At 36.4% G+C, this 20,415-nt stretch overlaps 1 protein-coding gene across 1 annotated transcript; it reads left to right on the top strand.

Moving 5' to 3' along the window:
• Window positions 1-846: 846 nt before the first annotated feature.
• LOC128233372 (uncharacterized) lies at window positions 847-17,568 on the top strand. Its single transcript, XM_052947020.1, has 6 exons — window positions 847-921; window positions 5,462-5,539; window positions 8,666-9,305; window positions 9,728-9,886; window positions 10,185-10,677; window positions 14,496-17,568. The coding sequence occupies exons 3-6, from the start codon at window positions 8,748-8,750 to the stop codon at window positions 16,946-16,948; spliced, it is 3,663 nt and encodes a 1,220-aa protein (XP_052802980.1). The 5' UTR covers window positions 847-921; window positions 5,462-5,539; window positions 8,666-8,747; the 3' UTR covers window positions 16,949-17,568.
• Window positions 17,569-20,415: the final 2,847 nt, after the last annotated feature.

Here is a 20,415-nt window from a genome sequence, read left to right as displayed (position 1 = left end):
AGACATGATGTTTATGCCACATGCCAGATTATATTGACAATATGGTCAGTTGTGAAAATAAACGGTGCAAAAAGTGGTATCAGAACAAATGTGTTGGAATTAAATCCGGAAAAAGGCGCGGCATGTGTCGCCTGCAAATACACAAACAATTTAAGTGGCATTCAGTTGTTTTCGCAAACGCGGTATACAGCATCATTAAATGTACATGTTTGTAATACTGACTTGATGGAAAAATGATCCTGTATTGTTAATTTAAGAAATATAAATAACAAAATACGTTGGTTCACGCTATTATCAAAACGATGTTTCATTATGTTGGTTACCTGGTTATATTTTTCATAGTATGTTTGTGAAATCCATGAGTCTTAAAATTAGATATTTGCTTGTATCGTATATAAATTGAAAATGCATATTGCACTTCTATATAATAATAAACAAATACTTATTTATATATGTTATTGTTTCTGTGTTGTTTTGTTTTTGTCATTCGCCTTTCGTGCTATTTCAAAGATACATAAAATATAAAATAAGAAACACTTTAAATCGGTTGAATGTATTACTTTGCACTTCGCAAAAAAGTTATAACTTTATTACAAAAACAATTAAACAATCCAGGTACAATAAAAACTATGTCATATAATATGCCTACAAAACCAGCGATCGTTAAACATATCCTCAAAAGACAATTAATAACGGACCATTTGATAACGGGATTTATCATCTGATAATAACCCAGTATCACTCAGCCCGGTATCAATATAATCCGGTATCAGAAAGTGATACCGGGTACCGGATACCGGGTTTTAGCACCACCCGAAGCGAGCGGTTACCTAGTTACTCAGTTACTCAGTTACTAAGGAAGTTACCTCATACCGACCGAGAAAATACTCCAAACTATGGGGGATAAGAAGTAATTTTAAGGTAAATTTAATCGTTTTCTTCAGTTACAGTTTGCAATTGCCTAAAGCAAAGTAATGAAATATATTGTTAGATTTAATAACATTAAATCGTCTTTAGATGGGTCATCAAATACGATAAAAATTATTAAACCTAAATTATACTTCCGTTTTCGTTTATATTCAGTTATCCTAAATAAAATAGGTGTAAGAGTAATTAATACAATTGACTTATGTAGCCGAGTAAGCATAATCATGTTACATTATAATAAAAAGTGCAGTGAAGCGTTTTGTGAAATTCTAAAAGTGAATAAAGTGATTAAAATGTTTTGTTATGCTAATTTAACTTTCGATTTCCCTACACGTATAATGTACAACTAATACTATATTGTAGTTTAGGGAAATCGAAAGTTGAATTAGAATAACAAAACATTTGAGTTATTATTCAATAAAAACAATTGCAAACAATAAAATATACTAGTATGTATTTGAACTTCTTTTGGATATTTTTCATATTCTATATTAGAAGGATTGTTAGCATTATACGGAAGTCTACATCATCATGATACTAAATTACAATTATACTAGAAGTTTAAATTAATGCTGGGAGTAAATTATGGATCCCAGACATATCAGTCTCTTACCAAATCGGCCCTAGTTGAAACATGAGACTTTTCGGACCCTTACCAAATCAGCCCCTAGTTGAAACATGAAACATTTCGGCCCCTTACCAAATTGGCCCCTAGTTGGAAAATGAAACTTTTCGTTCCCTTACCAAATCGGCCCAATCCTGTAGACATTAGGCTCCGAATAACGCATACCTTTAGGCCTTTATTATTATTAAAAAATATATATTTGTTAAAAAGTATAAATATGTTTTGTGTTTAAAATTTTATTATGCCCCAAAGAGTGGGCATATTAAAAGCGTACTGTCCGTCCGTCCGTCCGTCCGTCCGTCCGTTCTTGTTTCGGACTCAATTACTCTTGTCCGTACTGTAACTTTCTCTTGTATGGACACATTTTAAAATAACGTATTTCATTATATTTATGTATATTTATTTAAAAATACTAAAAAGTTTAATATTATACGTTTGTTTCCTCCGATATTTTATTGATATTTTCATGAATATATATTTTTTGCTGAAATTTAAATCATCTGCTATTGAAATAGAATTTAAACTCCTGTGCTAGTTTAAAAAAAAAGAAATAAAGGGCCGGCTTGTCTCTGTAAGTAAGTGGTGAAAATTCTCGAGTTAATATTTATAAGGGGTCAAAATGGCAGGGCCGAAAAGTTTCAGGGACCGATTTGGTATTTGGCCGATTTTTCTCGCTACCTAAATGATAACCCTGTTTTATACGCCTGTTTCGCCTAAAATCGGTCTTGTCCGATCAATAATTTTAGAATCCTTTGTCCAATCATCACAAATTTGGTCAGAATGTGTATTGGCAGAAAGTCTCGGTCAGGTTTGATATCCAGCCATGTCGCCTCAGTCACTCCAGAATGTCTTGGTCAGATTTGATAAACAGCCATGTCGCCTCAGTCAAAAACTGTATTTACAGTGAAAGCTCTCTAAAGTTGGCTTAACGTACAACCATTTATCACCAAACTTGGTGTCCTCAAACTAGGACGTATTGTGTCACATTCGTCTCTCTTGCTTATTAAAACAGTGTTTTTCAAAGGCATTGATATGGCATGCTAAATATATATAAAAAAATTTTTAATCCAAATTAATTCATTTCCTTCCCTCCCCAATACACTGCAGCATTAACGTATTGTACACAATAATCCCAAGCAAAGGTTATTGAAGTCCATTCAACCTTCAATTCCTTTCAATATAGATTAATGGGACTCGCTCATGTTATGTTAAATAAAAAAAAATTATGACGAAATAAAGTGTGGCAAATCATAAGGAGTGTAAAAACTAGGATACCAAAAGCCGGGACCCTTCAGCAAATGTTGATATTTGTTAAAATATCGTCTTTGAAGTCCACAATTAACATGAGTGTTAATAAAGCAAGTGGTCACTTGAATACGGCTTTGTTGTTGTGTGATTGATTGATATAATAATGTGATGTTATCAATGTATTTTAAAAGTTAAAAACATCTATCACATTTGTATCAGTCCTGGTGGCATAGTGGTGAAGGCATCGGTTTTCTTATTTTTTTCTGGACTTTACCAGCATGAGTTCGCAACCCACTAAAACCAATATTCTTGTTTATGCCATGAAAGTTGAGCCTATTAGAATCACACCGTCCGTCCGTCCGTTCATTTGTACGTCTGTGTATATGGCTCAATTTCCTTTTCCTGTATGGACATATTTTAAAACAACTTGCCACATGTGTTCGACCTGCAAAATGACGTGTCTTGGCAAGACCCGTGTCCCTACCTCTACGGTAAAGGTCACACTTAGTGTTTATTTGCTATGGAATGTTGCATACAAGGACATAGAGGATAGGTGGTCTGGGATTTTTTTTTTCATTTACTTGCCCTTCATAGGTCGATGACAAATTCGGGGGCGTTCGTCACAAATTGTGACATCTCTTGTTTTAACTTTTATTTTGTTTCTACAATTTTGATATCATAGAGTAAAATAAGAATTTAATAATAGTGTTAAGATGCATTACCAGGAATACTCATTTTTGGTCCAAAAACATGAGCAAGTACCTTTAAAAGTCTAACAGACACGAGTTGACATCCACTCAATTTTGCAGTATCTTATTCGTGTTTTTGTTTGTCGTGGTCGCCATGCACATTTGTTATATACATGTTCTAAAGGCTATCTTTTCAATGGGATCTTTCGTGTGACTTTTGCACATTTATGTGTCAAATATGTTCATCTTGTTTCAATTCAAATACAGTTTTTTTATTGTTTCAAAACTGAACAAAAATATTCATATTCTGATTAACAAGAATTTATTGAAATTAATATTAGAACAATTGTACAAGCTTAATAGCTTTTCTGATATACATCTGTAAGTAATGCAATGACAACTACAGGGACAGGCCCAGTGGTCAATAATGAAAGCGAAGGCCTAACAAACACTGAATGAGAGACAAACAACGTTACAACTACAGGGACAGGCCCAGTGGTCAAAAATGAAAGCGAAGGCCTAACAAACACTGAATGAGAGACAAACAACGTTACAACTACAGGGACAGGCCCAGTGGTCAATAATGAAAGCGAAGGCCTAACAAACACTGAATGAGAGACAAACAACGTTACAACTACAGGGACAGGCCCAGTGGTCAATAATGAAAGCGAAGGCCTAACAAACACTGAATGAGAGACAAACAACGTTACAACTACAGGGACAGGCCCTGTGGTCAATAATGAAAGCGAAGGCCTAACAAACACTGAATGAGAGACAAACAACGTTACAACTACAGGGACAGGCCCTGTGGTCAATAATGAAAGCGAAGGCCTAACAAACACTGAATGAGAGACAAACAACGTTACAACTACAGGGACAGGCCCAGTGGTCAATAATGAAAGCGAAGGCCTAACAAACACTGAATGAGAGACAAACAACGTTACAACTACAGGGACAGGCCCAGTGGTCAATAATGAAAGCGAAGGCCTAACAAACACTGAATGAGAGACAAACAACGTTACAACTACAGGGACAGGCCCTGTGGTCAATAATGAAAGCGAAGGCCTAACAAACACTGAATGAGAGACAAACAACGTTACAACTACAGGGACAGGCCCAGTGGTCAATAATGAAAGCGAAGGCCTAACAAACACTGAATGAGAGACAAACAACGTTACAACTACAGGGACAGGCCCAGTGGTCAATAATGAAAGCGAAGGCCTAACAAACACTGAATGAGAGACAAACAACGTTACAACTACAGGGACAGGCCCAGTGGTCAATAATGAAAGCGAAGGCCTAACAAACACTGAATGAGAGACAAACAACGTTACAACTACAGGGACAGGCCCTGTGGTCAATAATGAAAGCGAAGGCCTAACAAACACTGAATGAGAGACAAACAACGTTACAACTACAGGGACAGGCCCTGTGGTCAATAATGAAAGCGAAGGCCTAACAAACACTGAATGAGAGACAAACAACGTTACAACTACAGGGACAGGCCCTGTGGTCAATAATGAAAGCGAAGGCCTAACAAACACTGAATGAGAGACAAACAACGTTACAACTACAGGGACAGGCCCTGTGGTCAATAATGAAAGCGAAGGCCTAACAAACACTGAATGAGAGACAAACAACGTTACAACTACAGGGACAGGCCCTGTGGTCAATAATGAAAGCGAAGGCCTAACAAACACTGAATGAGAGACAAACGACGTCACAAATAAATAACAGTAACATATTACACTTGCATCCAAATAAGGGATGAATATGTGTTGAGACGAAAATTGCATCGCAATACTTCCATCGCGTATCGCTTATTGCGATACTTATTTTTAGTAGCAGAATGATATGTGAATAATGTTATAAAAATCTTGCTTATTTTCATCATAATTTTGTTTTAGACAATGGATATTAATGATTGAATACTATTTATTTGTGTTCGACTAACCTTAAGTGTCTTTTTCAGCTCGACTGGCTTAAAGAAAATGAGAGCGATACTACATACCATTGGCGTTGACGTCAAACCTTGGTTAAGGGTTCGCATGTAAGCACATTTGAGACAGAATCTGATATCGAAACGAAACTTATAGTTCAGCCGTAAGCTTATACATTTCAATTAAATGTTTGCTTGTTAGCACATATAAGTTATCTCAGCAACAATTCGATGCATTGCATTGAATCTTTACACGATGGTTCTCAAACATCCATCCTACCTAAAGATGCACTCTTACTCCGAGATAAGATTTACCACAATCACTTATTTTGTTTTAATATTCCAAAAAGGATTAATAATTGTCGAAAACAATGATTCAGATAAAGGATACCGTGTTTAATTTTAAATACATGAGCATAAAACACAGTATTTCTACCATGTGAGACTATAGTAGAACGCAGTAAAAATTTTAGCATTTACCAATCATTTAATATTTGTGCGTTTTCAGCTATTAAATGCACGGTAAAAATCTTGTTATCTGAGTCATTAATATTTTCCATAAATGCATTATTAAGTAAGTAGTTAAAGGTGTATCAGTCAAAATTTAAGTTTGTTATACATGTTTATTTTATCGATTTCTCCTCTCAGTGCAATAGAAGTGTTAAGTTACGCTATTTTAGCACTTATTTATCTCTCGGACGCATTGCAAGAGAAAGGCAGATAAGAATAAAAAATACAAATTCGATATAGCTATAAGCAGTGGCGGTTTCAGGACATTCTATATGGGGGGGGCACAACTAATTATAAACATATCAAACTTTTTTTGAATGCATTGTTTAAATCATATAATGACATGGAATTAACATTTGTCTTCATTGTCAATGATGTTTGGCAGATCAATTGAATTAAACAGATAGCATTTGCTGATCTTAGATAAACCTTTCAAAAAATAACAAAGATATCAAACTGGTTTGGGGAATCGAACCAGTGTCGACGGATCAACAGGTTATGTCGTTAACCACTCGTCCAGCTGAGACACACAAATATATGCCGTAGAATAAATGCTATATATAAACCTACAGTATATTGATTGCACTTAACGATACTGTTGGTACCTCGGATGTCATTGTTATTTAAGTTAACTGAAGTAAAAACACATTCCAAAATGGTTTAAAATAATAAATTTTGTATTAATTTACAAAGGCTCTAACATAATTCCGAGAACTAGACAATAATAAAGACCGAAATGGAAAGTTTCAAGGCGGCAACGTTTTGAATTAAAACTTGTTAAATGCACGTCATAAACACACATCTCTTGTTGACACACAATGCCATTATTAAAGGCAATGACGAACATGTGCACATGTTAACAGTTTAAAACAACTTATATTTCTGGTATATGATTTATTCTGAAAACAGTAAACTTACGAGTATAACCGCAGTCATATGTATCTACTTTTGATCAGCTGTCTGTGTAAAATCCGGTGCCGATTTTTTTTATCGAATGTTCGGGCCCCGATGTCATTTTCAAGAGACTTTGTACTTTTCGTATACTATATTATACTCGATAATCAGGTTCAATCGTTTATTTGCCCAAATGCTTATATAAAATTTAAATTGTATTTAAACAACTTATTTGTACAGTTAATTCAATAAAGATGTGCAAAACAAACCATTATTGCCGGCCCGGGGGGGGGGGGCATGGGCCCTCCGTGCCCCGGTAGATCCGCCACTGATAGGCACAATTGCTTCACCGGATTTCTCCGAACTTGGCAATGTTTATATTCGACTGGATGTTATGTTTATTATATGTAAGCACACATATTAAGTCATTGTCTCAGCAAATACTTACAAATTTAATATAAAGTATTACAACTACACTTAAGATATGTTTTCCCAATCATGCAGCCTACATATTTTATCAAGATGAATATCTTTATTTGACATATTTAAGGAATAAAATCGACATGTTGCATTCAATCGGGGTATGGTATGCAATTGGGGTGTTCAAAATGGGTGGAGTCTGAAACATCGAAAGTTTTTTTTCAACATTTCAAAACACATCAGTGAATCAGGTTGACAAAAAGTATTAAAATGCATTAACATTACATTCTTTAAATAAAACAAGATGCTATAGTAGATTTATAAGTATCTATCATGTGTTTCCGGTACAGATGGAAAAATCCGACCCGAGGGCAAGCGCGTAAGCGGCTAACGCGGCTTGCCGAATTACGGACCACGCAGCGTGCCCGAGGGTCGGATTTTTCTATCCGCACCGGAAACACATGATAGATACATATAATCAACTATATGGATATCTAATGTTTTCATGCATATCTTAAAATATCAACTTGTGGAGAAATTGACGTATAACACGCAAGTTTGTACATTTCACCAAAATGCACGTGCGACGTTGTTTGCTGGCTTGATGAAGCGCATTTTTAACGATTATTGATTTTCAATTATAATTTAAAGTCCTGCATACTTAAATATTTGATTCAATTGGCATAATATACTTTCCATGAACCATACTATAAAAATTGCGTTGTTACGCGTGACTCATCTTACATTTGGGGTGTAAGACGGGTTTTTCAAGCACCGGTCACATGACTGGAAAACCACGTCCGGCATTCGGAACGTCTCGGCCATTTGTATCGAAAACAGCCTCGGATGTATTTGGACGGTTTACCTCCTTAGAAATCGATATGTTTATATCCGCTGCAAGTAGATCGCGTAGTTATTTAATTTAGCAGTTAAACTTAATGACTTAATTCGCGGTAATCTTAACTATGTTTGCAATAATACACTTCACTGGCAATCAATTTCAACTTAGATCAATAAATACAAGCTAAACACTTCATTTAATTAATGATGTAATTAAAAACATACGAACTACTTCAACTAATGTACGGCATATATCCGAGGTTATTTTCGATAAAAATGGCCGAGGAGTTCCGAATGACGTCCGGTATGCAAGAAAAAAAAGATCCAGTTTGTTCACAGCCCTTTTCACCTTTACTTTATTTGAGAATACTGCCTATTTTTGATGTTTTGAGTTATGTGTTTCATTTAAGAGTAACGCGAATAAATAAATATTCTAATTGTGTTTATTTGTTAACAGAACTCAGGCGAAAATTTTGTGACAATATATCTGTTAAGTAAATTTACTGCATGAACATATTTCATTATTTCGCTTCAACAAAACACACATTTTTTATTGTATCTTGTAACCTTCAGGTAATTCCAGCGATTCCTGCAACATCAGACCGAGTGGAGTCAGATTGACTTCACTAACGTGTCAGCACGCGTTTAGAACAAAATGGCTTCGTACAAAGACATCCTTAAGGAAAAGGATAACCAGAACTGGCTAAAAGGATCCCTCGCCCTCAGGATCACCAAGACCGGACTACGAGGCCTCGTTGAAGGGGAATCGCATCGCGTTCAGCAAAATATCCACTCTTCAGTCCTCCATGCCAGGCACCTCGCTGCTGGAACAACATGCAGCCTTTGTCTGACAGAACATGTCTTGCCTTGTCCAACAAGAGGACTTTGCTCACATCCGCGCAACTGCAAGTACCACAACACTCCATTTAAGATACACCGACCTTGCCTCTTACAGATATGTGAAGATTTTCGGGATGGAATATGCGCTGTCCACAGATATAGTGGACCGTCCTGGAAGAATACCAAAGCCGACCAATGGTGTACGAACCATTGGCAAGTAGCCAAATGCTTTATGCCACCTGACGGCTATCACGATGTGACGTCATACGACGAGACAGACTTCAATGGTATCATAAGCGTTATGATCAACTGTACAGAGTTCCAACAGCGTATGTCGTTCTCTATTGGCAACCAACCCAACGCCTTAACTGAGGTAATACATACACACGATATTTCTGCCAGTGAATTAAAATAAGCATATTTTTTAAGAATTTTGGCTAAAGGAAATCTGGCCTTTGACTGTAATTTGCATTATATAAGCTGCACTCGTACAAGTACGAATATTATTTTACGATGCTTTTGTTTGATACAGATATGGTTTGTGTGTTAACGTTTAAAGAAGCAAAATGATTAGAATTAATAGAACACTTATCTATGATGCTTTATATTTGGACCATTATTATATATACATGAAGAAAGCACTTTATCAAACACAAACCTAAAATTACATATGAATGTGGGCTGTGGCCCCTTTTAGTCAATGGGAACATATAATAGTTTTACACAACCATCTTGAATATTCGGTATTTATTACATATTATAATTACTATTTTTTTACATATTTTTCCATTTTAGGCACGTGTGATAGGCCGTAATATTCGCCATTCCCCGGATCTGAAGTTGACAGACACAGACCTGGCTGACTACTTCGCCACTCTGAATACGCTTCTGACAGACTCTACATTTCTGGCCAGTGACATGGATGCCCAGCAAGCTGTTCTTAAACTGCAACAGGTTAATGTTTGTGTTTATTTGACACACAGAGCGCAACAAGGTTTTTGAAAAAGTTAAAATGCTCTTTATTGAATTGTTTTTCTGTCCGAAAAGCAAATATACACGATATATTAAAATACATTATTCTTTAAAATATTTATGTCATTACTTAACCTACTATTTAATAGTTCTATATAACAGCTTGTTAAGGAAGCATATATTGACGCATTGTTATAGAGTATAGTTTTAAATAAGTTATTTAGCTGTAATGTTACTTTTTAAATACATAAAATATAAAGACCAACACTCTGGTTTACAGCTTGAAAAAGGCAAACTTCCAATAACGACTGAAGAAGTACGTGAACTACTAGAAGAAGCTAGAGCGACGGTAGAAGCTGGCATAGAATCTGGCAAACGTCAGTTAGCGGAGACTGCGGAAATAGGGAAGAAAGATATAGAAGGCGTTGTGTTGCAGGGTAAGACTGCCATAGAATCTGGCAAACGTCAGTTAGCGGAGACTGCGGAAATAGGAAAGAAAGATATAGAAGGCGTTGTGTCACAGGGGAAGCTTCAATTCGAAGATGCAATTAAAACAGGAAAACGCAATCTAGACGGCGTTGTGACGCAGGGGAAGCGTCAATTAGAAGATGCAATGACAACTGCTAAGGTAGTCACAAAGAGAGGGAAACTCGAGATTGAAGACGCAGTGGCAAAGAGTAGAGACACTGTTCAAGTTGGTAAACGGGAGTTGGAAGAGGCCTTGCAGAAAATAAAAGCTGTTTCTACCCTGTCAGAGGCGGAACAAAGAGAAGGTAAGTGTCTTATACTGAAGAAAAAAATAAAACCGAACAAGCATGAGTAATATATGTACTTCGATAATGTTATACAGATTGACATTTACTTGATCTGTATTTAAGGACAGATTGCTTAAAATCTGCAGTTAAGCATTTCCGCTTGGCTCGAACTTTCCGATTTTCCAGGTATTTAAGCCGATCCATGTGAGTTCGAACCAACGGGTTCGACTGTATTTCGATAAGTTTTTTTTATAGTCGAAACCCGTTGGCTCGAACTCACATGGATCGGCTTAAATACCTCGAGACTCGGAGAGTTCGAGATAAAGAAAGCGTTGTTAAAAAATCCAAAAAGAGACTACGCAGCCAGCCATAAATAGAGCATATTAAATAATGTTATCTGTGTCTCCAATAAGAAGAATTACACAATGTTGTGGTTGGTGGTTACAGACTTCACGATAAAATGGTACAGCTCAGCATATTTTCTACTATGTTTAACTATTATCTATAGTTTCGTTTTCATTTAGAAAACATCTTTATTTTAAAGAATGTCCAGTATTTAAGGTATGCTGTTAACGATCAAGTCAAACAGAATATTTGTTTCAACAAATGGTACTTAGGTGACCATGAATCGAATTCCATTACCACATGTTGATTCGTAAAAAAACCTTGCTGCTAGGGGACATGGCTCCCTTTTCTCTATATATGTCTTTATAAAAATAACTTCACAAACCTTCAACTCAGAATCTCCTTATCCGATTTTAAAATAACATAACAGAAATGTTCCTTTACCCGCATGCTGTTTATAAAACTCATGACCGCCAGGACTTGGCCTACTCTTCAATGTATGCAACCATTGACTCGATTTCAGAATATTTTCACAGAAAAGTACCTAAAGTGACCATGTATCAAAATATCTAAAAATAAGATTGAACTTTTTTTTGTCTTGGAACGAGACAATTTTTATGAAAAGTATGGACAACAGTGATATAAGACTGCTGACAAAAATAGATTGCAGATTTATATAATTATTTAAGTTAAAAAATTGATGTTATATGTATTTTTCTTAAACCGTTAGGAACAGTTTAAGCCATAAAACATGAATTTTCGAACGGAAATATGACAATCTGCGATTTGATTTTTTGGCAGCAATCTTATATCATTGGTTGGTAGATATTTACGCTGATATATCCCTTTCCAAGACAAAAAAAAAAAAGTTGTAAAAACGGTATATCTGTGAGAGTGCAGCTTTAAATATTGTAAGAGTTATGGTCCTTTAAAAAATCATATTTTCCATGTCTTTAAAAGCCCGTTTAAAAAACGGGGGGTATTATATATATAGTATTATAGTTTCACATGTGGCATACGGAGGTAGGCGTCCATTATGTTGTCCGATCAATAATTTAACCCTCTGTTAATCAGGTGGGCGATTTAGGGCAAATTTGGCACTCTTGTTTTATCGACAGTTCATTAGGTTATGCTTAAGGTCTCAAAATACAATCAAAATTAAAACAATTGCTGTTAGTCAGACCGTTTTCCACTTGAACATCCCATTTTTTCAAGGTAAATGTTTCGAATGGATTCCGCATTAGTGTTGGATGTAACTCATAATTGCCAAGTGCTGACGAAACGAATCCGCCATGCATCATCACAGTTAATAATAGACGACGAATAAGTTGTTTTCAATACAATCAATTAAACTGATACAATACAACTTATTAAGCTGACACTTACATGGGAATGTAGCGATGTATGGGATATTTTGTTTCCCAGTGACAGTTCAAGATGCGCTTGATTTATAGGGACAAAATTGTATGGAAAAAAATCAGAAATTCAAATCATTATGAATCAGTTGTAACATACAACTTATTTCCTCTCAATACTGCAGTAATACGACGTTAAAACTAATTTGTTTACAGTGTACTTGTCCTTTGTCTATTTTCATTATCAGTGATAGCATATAAAATGACGTTTAAGGAAGAACCAAGTTGATGTTTACAAAGCAGGTTTAATTGAATTTTTTATTATGGACATTTCTAGTGTTCTACGATTGTTAACAATATGTTAATTTCCATGTAAGATTGTACACTGCAGCACATTAACATACGTTTTTAGCTCACCAGAGCATGAAGTGCTCAAGGTGAGTATTTGTGATCGGTCTTTGTCCGGCGCCCGTCCGTCAGTTCGTCCGTTCGTCCGTCCGTCCGTCAGTTTGTCCATCCGCCCGTCAACAATTGTTTAAAAAACCTCTCCTCTGAAACTACTTGACCATATTCAATGAAACTTTACAGGAAGCTTCCTTGGGTGACCTTCTACAAAAATACAACCAGGGGTCACGATTGATTAACAGCAACAACAACAAAATGGTCGACATCCTGTTTTGCTTTAAAAAGCATTTCCTGTGAAACTAACAGTCCAAATTCAATGACACTTTACAGGAAGCTTCCTAGGGTGACCCTCTACAAAAGTACAACAAGGAGTCACGATTGATCAACAACAACAACAACATCAACAAAATGGCAAACTTCCTGTTTTGCTTTAAAAAACATCTCCTCTAAAACTACCAGTCCAAATTCAATTAAACTTTACATGAATCTTCCTTGGGTGACCCTTTAAAAAATACATCAAGGGGTCACGATTGATCAGCAACATCAACAAAATGGCAAACTTCCTGTTTTGCTTTAAAAAAACATCTTCTCTAAAACTAACAGTCCAAATTCAATTAAACTTTACAGGAATCTTCCTTGGGTGACCCTCTACAAATATACAAAAAGGGTTCACGATTGATCAACAACAACAACAAAATGGCCGACTTCCTGTTTTGCTTTAAACACATCTCCTCAGTAACAACCAGTCCAAATTCAATCAAACTTTACAGGAAGCTTCCTTGGGTGACCCTCTACATAATACAAAAAGGGGTCTCCTCTGAAAATACCACTCCAAATTCAATGAACCTTTACAGAAAGCTTCTTTGGGTGATTACTTACAAAAATACAACAAGCTGTCAAGATTGATCAACAACAACAACAACAAAATGGCCAACTTTTTGTTTTGCTTTAAAAAACATCTCCTCTAAAACTACTAGTCCAAATTCAATGAATCTTTACAGGAAGCTTCCTTTGGTAACCTTTTACAATAAAACAACAAGGGGTCGCGATTTATCAACAATAACAACAATCTGGCCAACTTCCTGTTTTGCTTTAAAAACATCTTCTCTGAAACTTGGAGGCCAAATTCACTGAACTGAAACTTTACAGCAAGCTTCATTGCATGACCGTCTACAAAAATACAACAAGTCATTGAGATTGATCAGCAACAACAACAACAAAATGGCCGACATACTGTTTTGCTTTTAAAAAATCTCTGAAACTACAAGGCCAAATTCAATGAAAATTTACATGTAGCTTCATTGCATGACCCTTTAAAGTATAAAACAAGGCATCTTCATCAGTAAAGATATGTTTAAATTGCAACATTTTTATTAATGCTTTATTAAAGAGTTATGGCACTTTGCTTAGGTAAGCGTTTTATGGCCATCATGGCCCTCTTGTTCTTTTTAATTTAAAAAAAAGACAATCCGAAAATGAAAGCAGACCTCAACCTCAAAGTCATTTAACTGCCATTTCCTGTAATGGCGGCGTTTGGGGGTCTTAATCACGCTCAGTGATAGCTCTGGTTTTGCCAGGTTAATTTCGGTTAAATACAGAAAATGTGGTAAATATATACAATTGTAGTAGTTTGTATCATTTATCAACATTTACTACCAGTGCAACGTTAATTTGCAGCGAGAATATACATGCATGCTATTTGTTATATATATATACTTATGCTATTTACAGATCTACGTCAACGGCTAGTCAAGTATTACCAGAAGCAGCTCAACAGCGCGCCCATATCGCCCCTGCTGTCGGACAAGGACGAGAGACTGGACAAGTTTTACGTCCCTCCGAAGATCGAGGAGAAAGATCACAGAAGACTTGGAGACGATCAACAACAAAACGGTTCTCCTATTTCCTCTTACAAACAGATTTTCTGTAAAGAAAAGGGTTTGGCCAACACCGTTTTCGTAGTTGGTGAGGCGGGTATGGGGAAATCCTCATTTTCCGCTATGTGCACCATAAAGTGGGCAGCACAGTTCTCCGTGTCGTGTAGAGACGCTGGAGGAATGGGTTTAGACCAAGATAGAGAAGGGAAGACTTCTCTTAAACGGCCGCTATTGAACAAAAAAGGTTTAAATCAGAGAATAGCAACGAACTGGTTTAATCGCAACTCTTTGGTAATAAGAAAATATAATGTTCGAAGAGAATTTCAAGAATTAGTCCATTCATTGTCTGATGATGATCGATCGTTTGTAAGATCTCATGAGGAGGAATTTTGTGATTTATTGTCAAAACCCAAGTATGATCTTTTTCAAGATGAGGACACTCTTAGAGACATCGAGTTTATGTTTCACATTAAATTGCGGGACTGCTGTGAATCCTGCGAACTGTCCGACATGATTCGAGATCAGCTGATCAACATTATTTATCGTCCAGATGAGATGGCCGCTGGCTACGACACTATGATAAGTGTGTTGTCAAACCGAAAGTGCGTCGTCATAGCAGATGGGCTGGATGAATGGTCGCATCCTACTGAAACAAAGTGTTCATGTTCGTTAGAAGACAAAGTTATCCCGCATTTATCGCAAACGTTAGATGCAACTGTGTTGATTACATCGAGACCCTGGCGATTGTCCCAAAACCGCGTTAAAGACACCAAAATAGACGCATACCTAGAAATAAAGGGAGTAGCTAGCACACCGCTATTAGTTCAGAAAACGCTGGTTTGCCTTAATGGAAAAGAAGCAGACAAGAGATTATGTCTTGATTTTATCCGATTTGTTGCCAGAAGAAGACTGGTGCGTCTACTCTCAGTTCCTATCATTGTATTGTTGCTAGTTTGTCTGTGGTTCGAGGGAGTACATGAATCATTTTCTTTTTGTGACATATACGCATACATGATGGACATGATGTTTGGGAGAAAATCGCTTCCTGTGCTTAGTGTTTCGCCCGAATGCACACCGTTGCTAAAATGTTTTAAGCAAACTAAACATGTACAAAACTACTACAATATTGTATTGAAGCTGGCACAGCTTGCGTTCGAGAAATTGTTTTCGAGGGATCGAAAGTCATCCCTTGTGTTTCAAAATGTTGACTGTTTGACACAAGAGGAGCTCCTGTTCGTTCTGAAATCGGGTATCATGCGAGAAACAAAGTCGCAATCTTTAATTAGAAAATCATCGAGTTTCTCTTTTATCCACAAAACTGTACAGGAATTCCTTGCTGCAGTGCACAGTTATCATGCAGCAGTTCATGAAGATGTTCAGGAGTTTTTACCTATCGTTTACCCATTAAAGGACAGTTCAATGGCTGATGTATCGCATGTGTTTTTGTTCATGTGCGGTATAAACAGAGAAGTTGCACAATATATGTCTGCAATGATGTCAAATGCTGTAAGTGAAAAATGTGTCACATGGATGTACGACAATTGGAGTAAGACAGTACAACAAGCACTTTGTGCTGGTTATAGAGAGGCATTGGCCAACAATGTACAGAATATTCAACTGGAACTAATGTGCCTTTATATTGATTCTAATACTAGAGATTGGTCAACCTTAAAAACCTTGATATCGATGAACAAGTCTCAGCTACGTCATATAACTATCTGGGGACATGAGGATGAGTTCAGCGAGGAGGAGCTCCAGGCGTTGTTTATCAGCTCAAAGAACACTCTCACCCGTGTGGCTATACGTGTCCGTGCTGGACAGTATGACCTTTCAGCGTGCTGCCGTCTACAATATTTGGAAATATACGAGTCATATCCATCCAATATCACGATTAATACGAATAGTTTAGTTGAGTTGGTGTTACATGGTGTTTCGGAAAAGGTTGAAAGTAGTGTTGTACAGTCATTAGAACACAAATATGAGCAATTAATGAAGTTCACCATTTGGGGTATTAAGAACATTAGCTTATTTTGTAAGACACTTCCCCAGCTGAATCATTTGAAACAAATAACGATCGTACTTACAACCCTCGGTGATCACCCACTACTCCTCCCACCCTCTGTCACCAATGTTACCCTGTTCCTTGTGACAATATCCGCGCGGTGCTTGAGGGAGCTGGTAGAGAGGGTGCAGAACTACTCTCACACTGTGGAGTGCCGTATCAACAAGTGCACTGTGGAACCGATCAAGGATTATGAAGACATCAAACGGTACACTCAATCGAGTAAAAACATTACGTTTTGTTGATGCTGAATTATTTGTATTTGGTAATAGACATCGATTCTAAAGAAATTGGAGAATTGTTTAGTCAAGTGAGATAATAGTTTCATGCCGCATCCACAAGAGAAAATGTGATCATTGTATAGTATGCTTAACATTTTGTGTTAGTTGGTATTTTACGGCATAAGTGCACTGAAGTCTTGATGACTTCAAACCATTCCGGAAATGATGTCATTAAAAAGCTTTGTGCGCGCTTACGTTGGACTAAGCCTGCAGTACGGTCAAAGGAATCCTTTGTATAATACTGTGTGATACTGTTTGAATATGTATAATTTCATAAAGATTGAAATATTCAACCTGATAAGTATTCTGTGTTTCATATAATGTAAACCAAAGGCCGTTTAAAGCTGTTTTTCCCCTATATTTTAAATGCACACAATCTAGGTTGATGCAATTTATTGTTATCATTAATGCATTAAAGTGTTTAACTCATTTGACTTTAATGATCAAAAACAACAACAACAAAAAAAAAACTTTATGATTTAGATACAGCTAAAATATTAGCGACATAAGCTTTCGTAACTAAGAATTTGTGGCCACGTAGCCATTAATTATAATGTTTTATACGGCTTTCGTTTTTTTACTTCATTTTTGGGAGGGGGTGGGGCGGGGGGGGGGGGGTAGGGGGGGGTAAAAAGGTTAAGAGAAGTCATTTTTGATTTTACATACATTTCAATAAGTTTACATTACTAAAAGATACCGGGACTTGTACTATGTATATTTAGGATATGTGTGGTAACATTTAGATAAATTAATGAATATTACTATTATATAATCAACTGAAAATATTGAAAATTTACTTAAGATGCTTCTGAAATAGGGGTCATGTGGTACTTCTAACATTCCTATCAAAATAGTACAGTTTATATTCAGACCATCGTATTCTTGCTGATTGTTGTGTATACACTCGTGTGAATTTTGTTTTAAATATACTAAATTCTCTATTTTTATAATAAATACCATACAACTTGTTATAAATACTATGAATGTCTTTTCTCATATATGCTCCTGGGCTGGTGTTTAAAACCATCCTATTTGATAATATGATATACTAGTAAAAACAAATCTTAGTTTGACCATGAACATTTTAAGAAATCGACTTAAGTTAAGAAATGACTTAAGATGTATATGAATACCAGCTCAGTTTGTATTACCATGCCCCTTATAAACTGGAAAAGCATAGAACTTCCCTTATTCATCCAAAGCGTGTGTCACACTTAAATATTGGGAATCGAACCCTCAACATCTAGGGAGAGAGGCGGACACCTATACCACTTGACCACTCTCAGCCTTCTCACAATATATTACATAGGGGATCGAACACACAACCTCTAGAGTTAGAAGCGGACACCTATACCACTTGACCACTCTCACCGTTCTCACAATATATCACACTGGTGATCGAACCCACAACCTCTATGGTCAGAAGCGGACACATCAGAATAAGATAATTAGGATAGCAGATACTTCTCCGGTCGGGTGGTTTACCATATAAGAATATGAACAGAACGAGGGAGCGAGCGACGCTTAAGATGACAAGCGCATCCGCCGCGCCGAGGACCGCGCCAAGGTTCGCCTTGAAAAGTCAAAAGTCGCCTCCCAACTTCTTTCAGGCAGGCAGCTCGCAATTACAATGCTAAGATATGTAATGTCTGTTTTAAAATAGTTTGAGATATCCCCTCTTTTCATGGTTTCTTGAGTCATTGTCATGATTATTAATAACATATGAACACAAGAATTATCGGAGTTGAATGCGTTTTCTGATTTTATGATATTCAGTAAATATTTAAACCTTTTCAAATTTAATTTCAGTTTTATATTAATGATAGCAACAGTCATAGTATTTGGGAATGTGTGTTCAAACATATTTGTGTTTAAATAGCCTTTTCGCAGACGTTTTCGCAAGGTAGAACGTTTCTTGGCCGGACAGCATCTCAAACGAAACGTTGTCTGCTATGAATGGGGGGGGGGGGGGGGGGTCACTGGGCACTTTGCAAAAGGCTGTTAGAAAGGAATTCGTGCATATGGCTTCAGTAAAATTATTGAAATATTGATATTTAAGGAAGAGAAAGATAATTATCTTCAACGTAAAAAAAACTCGGTTGTATTTTCGGTACAACGAAATGAATAAGCAAGGCTTTGGTTGCACAGATTTGATTGTAGAAAACATTGATTTGATTTCAGCTGACAGGTAAAAGCTCTTTTGAGACAATCCCTTAGATTCGGATTGAACCGGATTATAGACATGACCGTGGGAAAATGGTCGAATCCATTAATGTTACAGGGGCGCCAGAATTTTTGCAAGAGATATAACCATATTAATAATTGACAATTATACACATATATTTTATCTCTGTTTCTACATTTGCTGATTAATTGTTGGATTCGTTGTTAGGACGTTGATTTGTACGCAATTGTTGTAATTGTACAGTGAAAGTTTAACCGAGTAACCTAGACAAAATGTAGTTGTCTATTTTGATAGAATGCTCAATGTAATTTATTTACGATATTACAAACCTATTTGAAACTAAAACCTGGAATGATAGTGTGTGAAAAATCAAATGTTTTTGAACCAGGGATGTTCTTCGAAGTTTTTGAGGCTTGTATTTGATGGACGAGAGTGTTCGACCGCTAAGACAGGGGCGTAGCTAGCCTTCTATTCATGTGGTTTCATAATTGTGCTAGGGGGTGCAGGGGAATGCCCGCTCGGAATATTTTTGAAAACCATTGTGCTTTCTGGTGCATTCTGGGCGTTCTGATGTGTTTAATATAGTACTTGAAAATGGCCAGTTTTGGGATCATGTAGTCAAATACGCTTACTGCAACTTTGGCTGATTTTTTATTATTTCTTTGTCAGAACCATCAAGGGTAGCATATATAGCTAGCTCTCTTATACTGTGGAATCATAATTGTGGCTGGGGGTTCGGGTTCATCCCACCCCCCTTGATTTTTTAAAAACAATAATGCATTCTGGTCGTTCTGTGGTGCTTTATTGAGTACTGGTAAATGGACAGTTTTAAGATCATATATCAACAAATAAACCCTTAATTAGACAGATGGTTGCTTTTTAGTCAGAATCATGTGGATTCAGTCGCGTACTCGCGTAAAGGCAGCTATGCGCCTGTAAGACTGATAGATAATTTTATTTCCTCCTTTGATGACGAAATTGAACATAGCATTACATATATTTACACAAACACAATTATAAGTGAGATCGAATACGTTCATATTTATATGGAACATATGGTTGTATAACTTAATTACATGTGCTAAGACTTTAGAAATGGAACTTCAATGTCTAAGTAAATATATCAATAAGTAAATACATACATGTATGTTTAAGCACGTGTGACGTAACAATACTATATCGAATAAAAGAAAATAATTGCGCTAGTTGAATCGTGATGCAATAATTACTTAATATAGAACTAGAG

Source organism: Mya arenaria, chromosome 5 (genome assembly GCF_026914265.1).
Source record: "Mya arenaria isolate MELC-2E11 chromosome 5, ASM2691426v1".
Classification (NCBI taxonomy): domain Eukaryota; kingdom Metazoa; phylum Mollusca; class Bivalvia; order Myida; family Myidae; genus Mya; species Mya arenaria.
The sequence above is the reverse complement of the archived record's forward strand: the minus strand, read 5'-3'. Positions and strand labels throughout refer to the sequence as shown.

Coding starts and splice junctions, on each gene's coding strand:
- LOC128233372 (XM_052947020.1), top strand. CDS start 8,748: ATGGCTTCGTACAAAGACATCCTTAAGGAAAAGGATAACCAGAACTGG. Junction 9,887..10,184: donor CTGTTCTTAAACTGCAACAG/GTTAATGTTTGT, acceptor TCTGGTTTACAG/CTTGAAAAAGGCAAACTTCC. Junction 10,678..14,495: donor AGAGGCGGAACAAAGAGAAG/GTAAGTGTCTTA, acceptor TGCTATTTACAG/ATCTACGTCAACGGCTAGTC.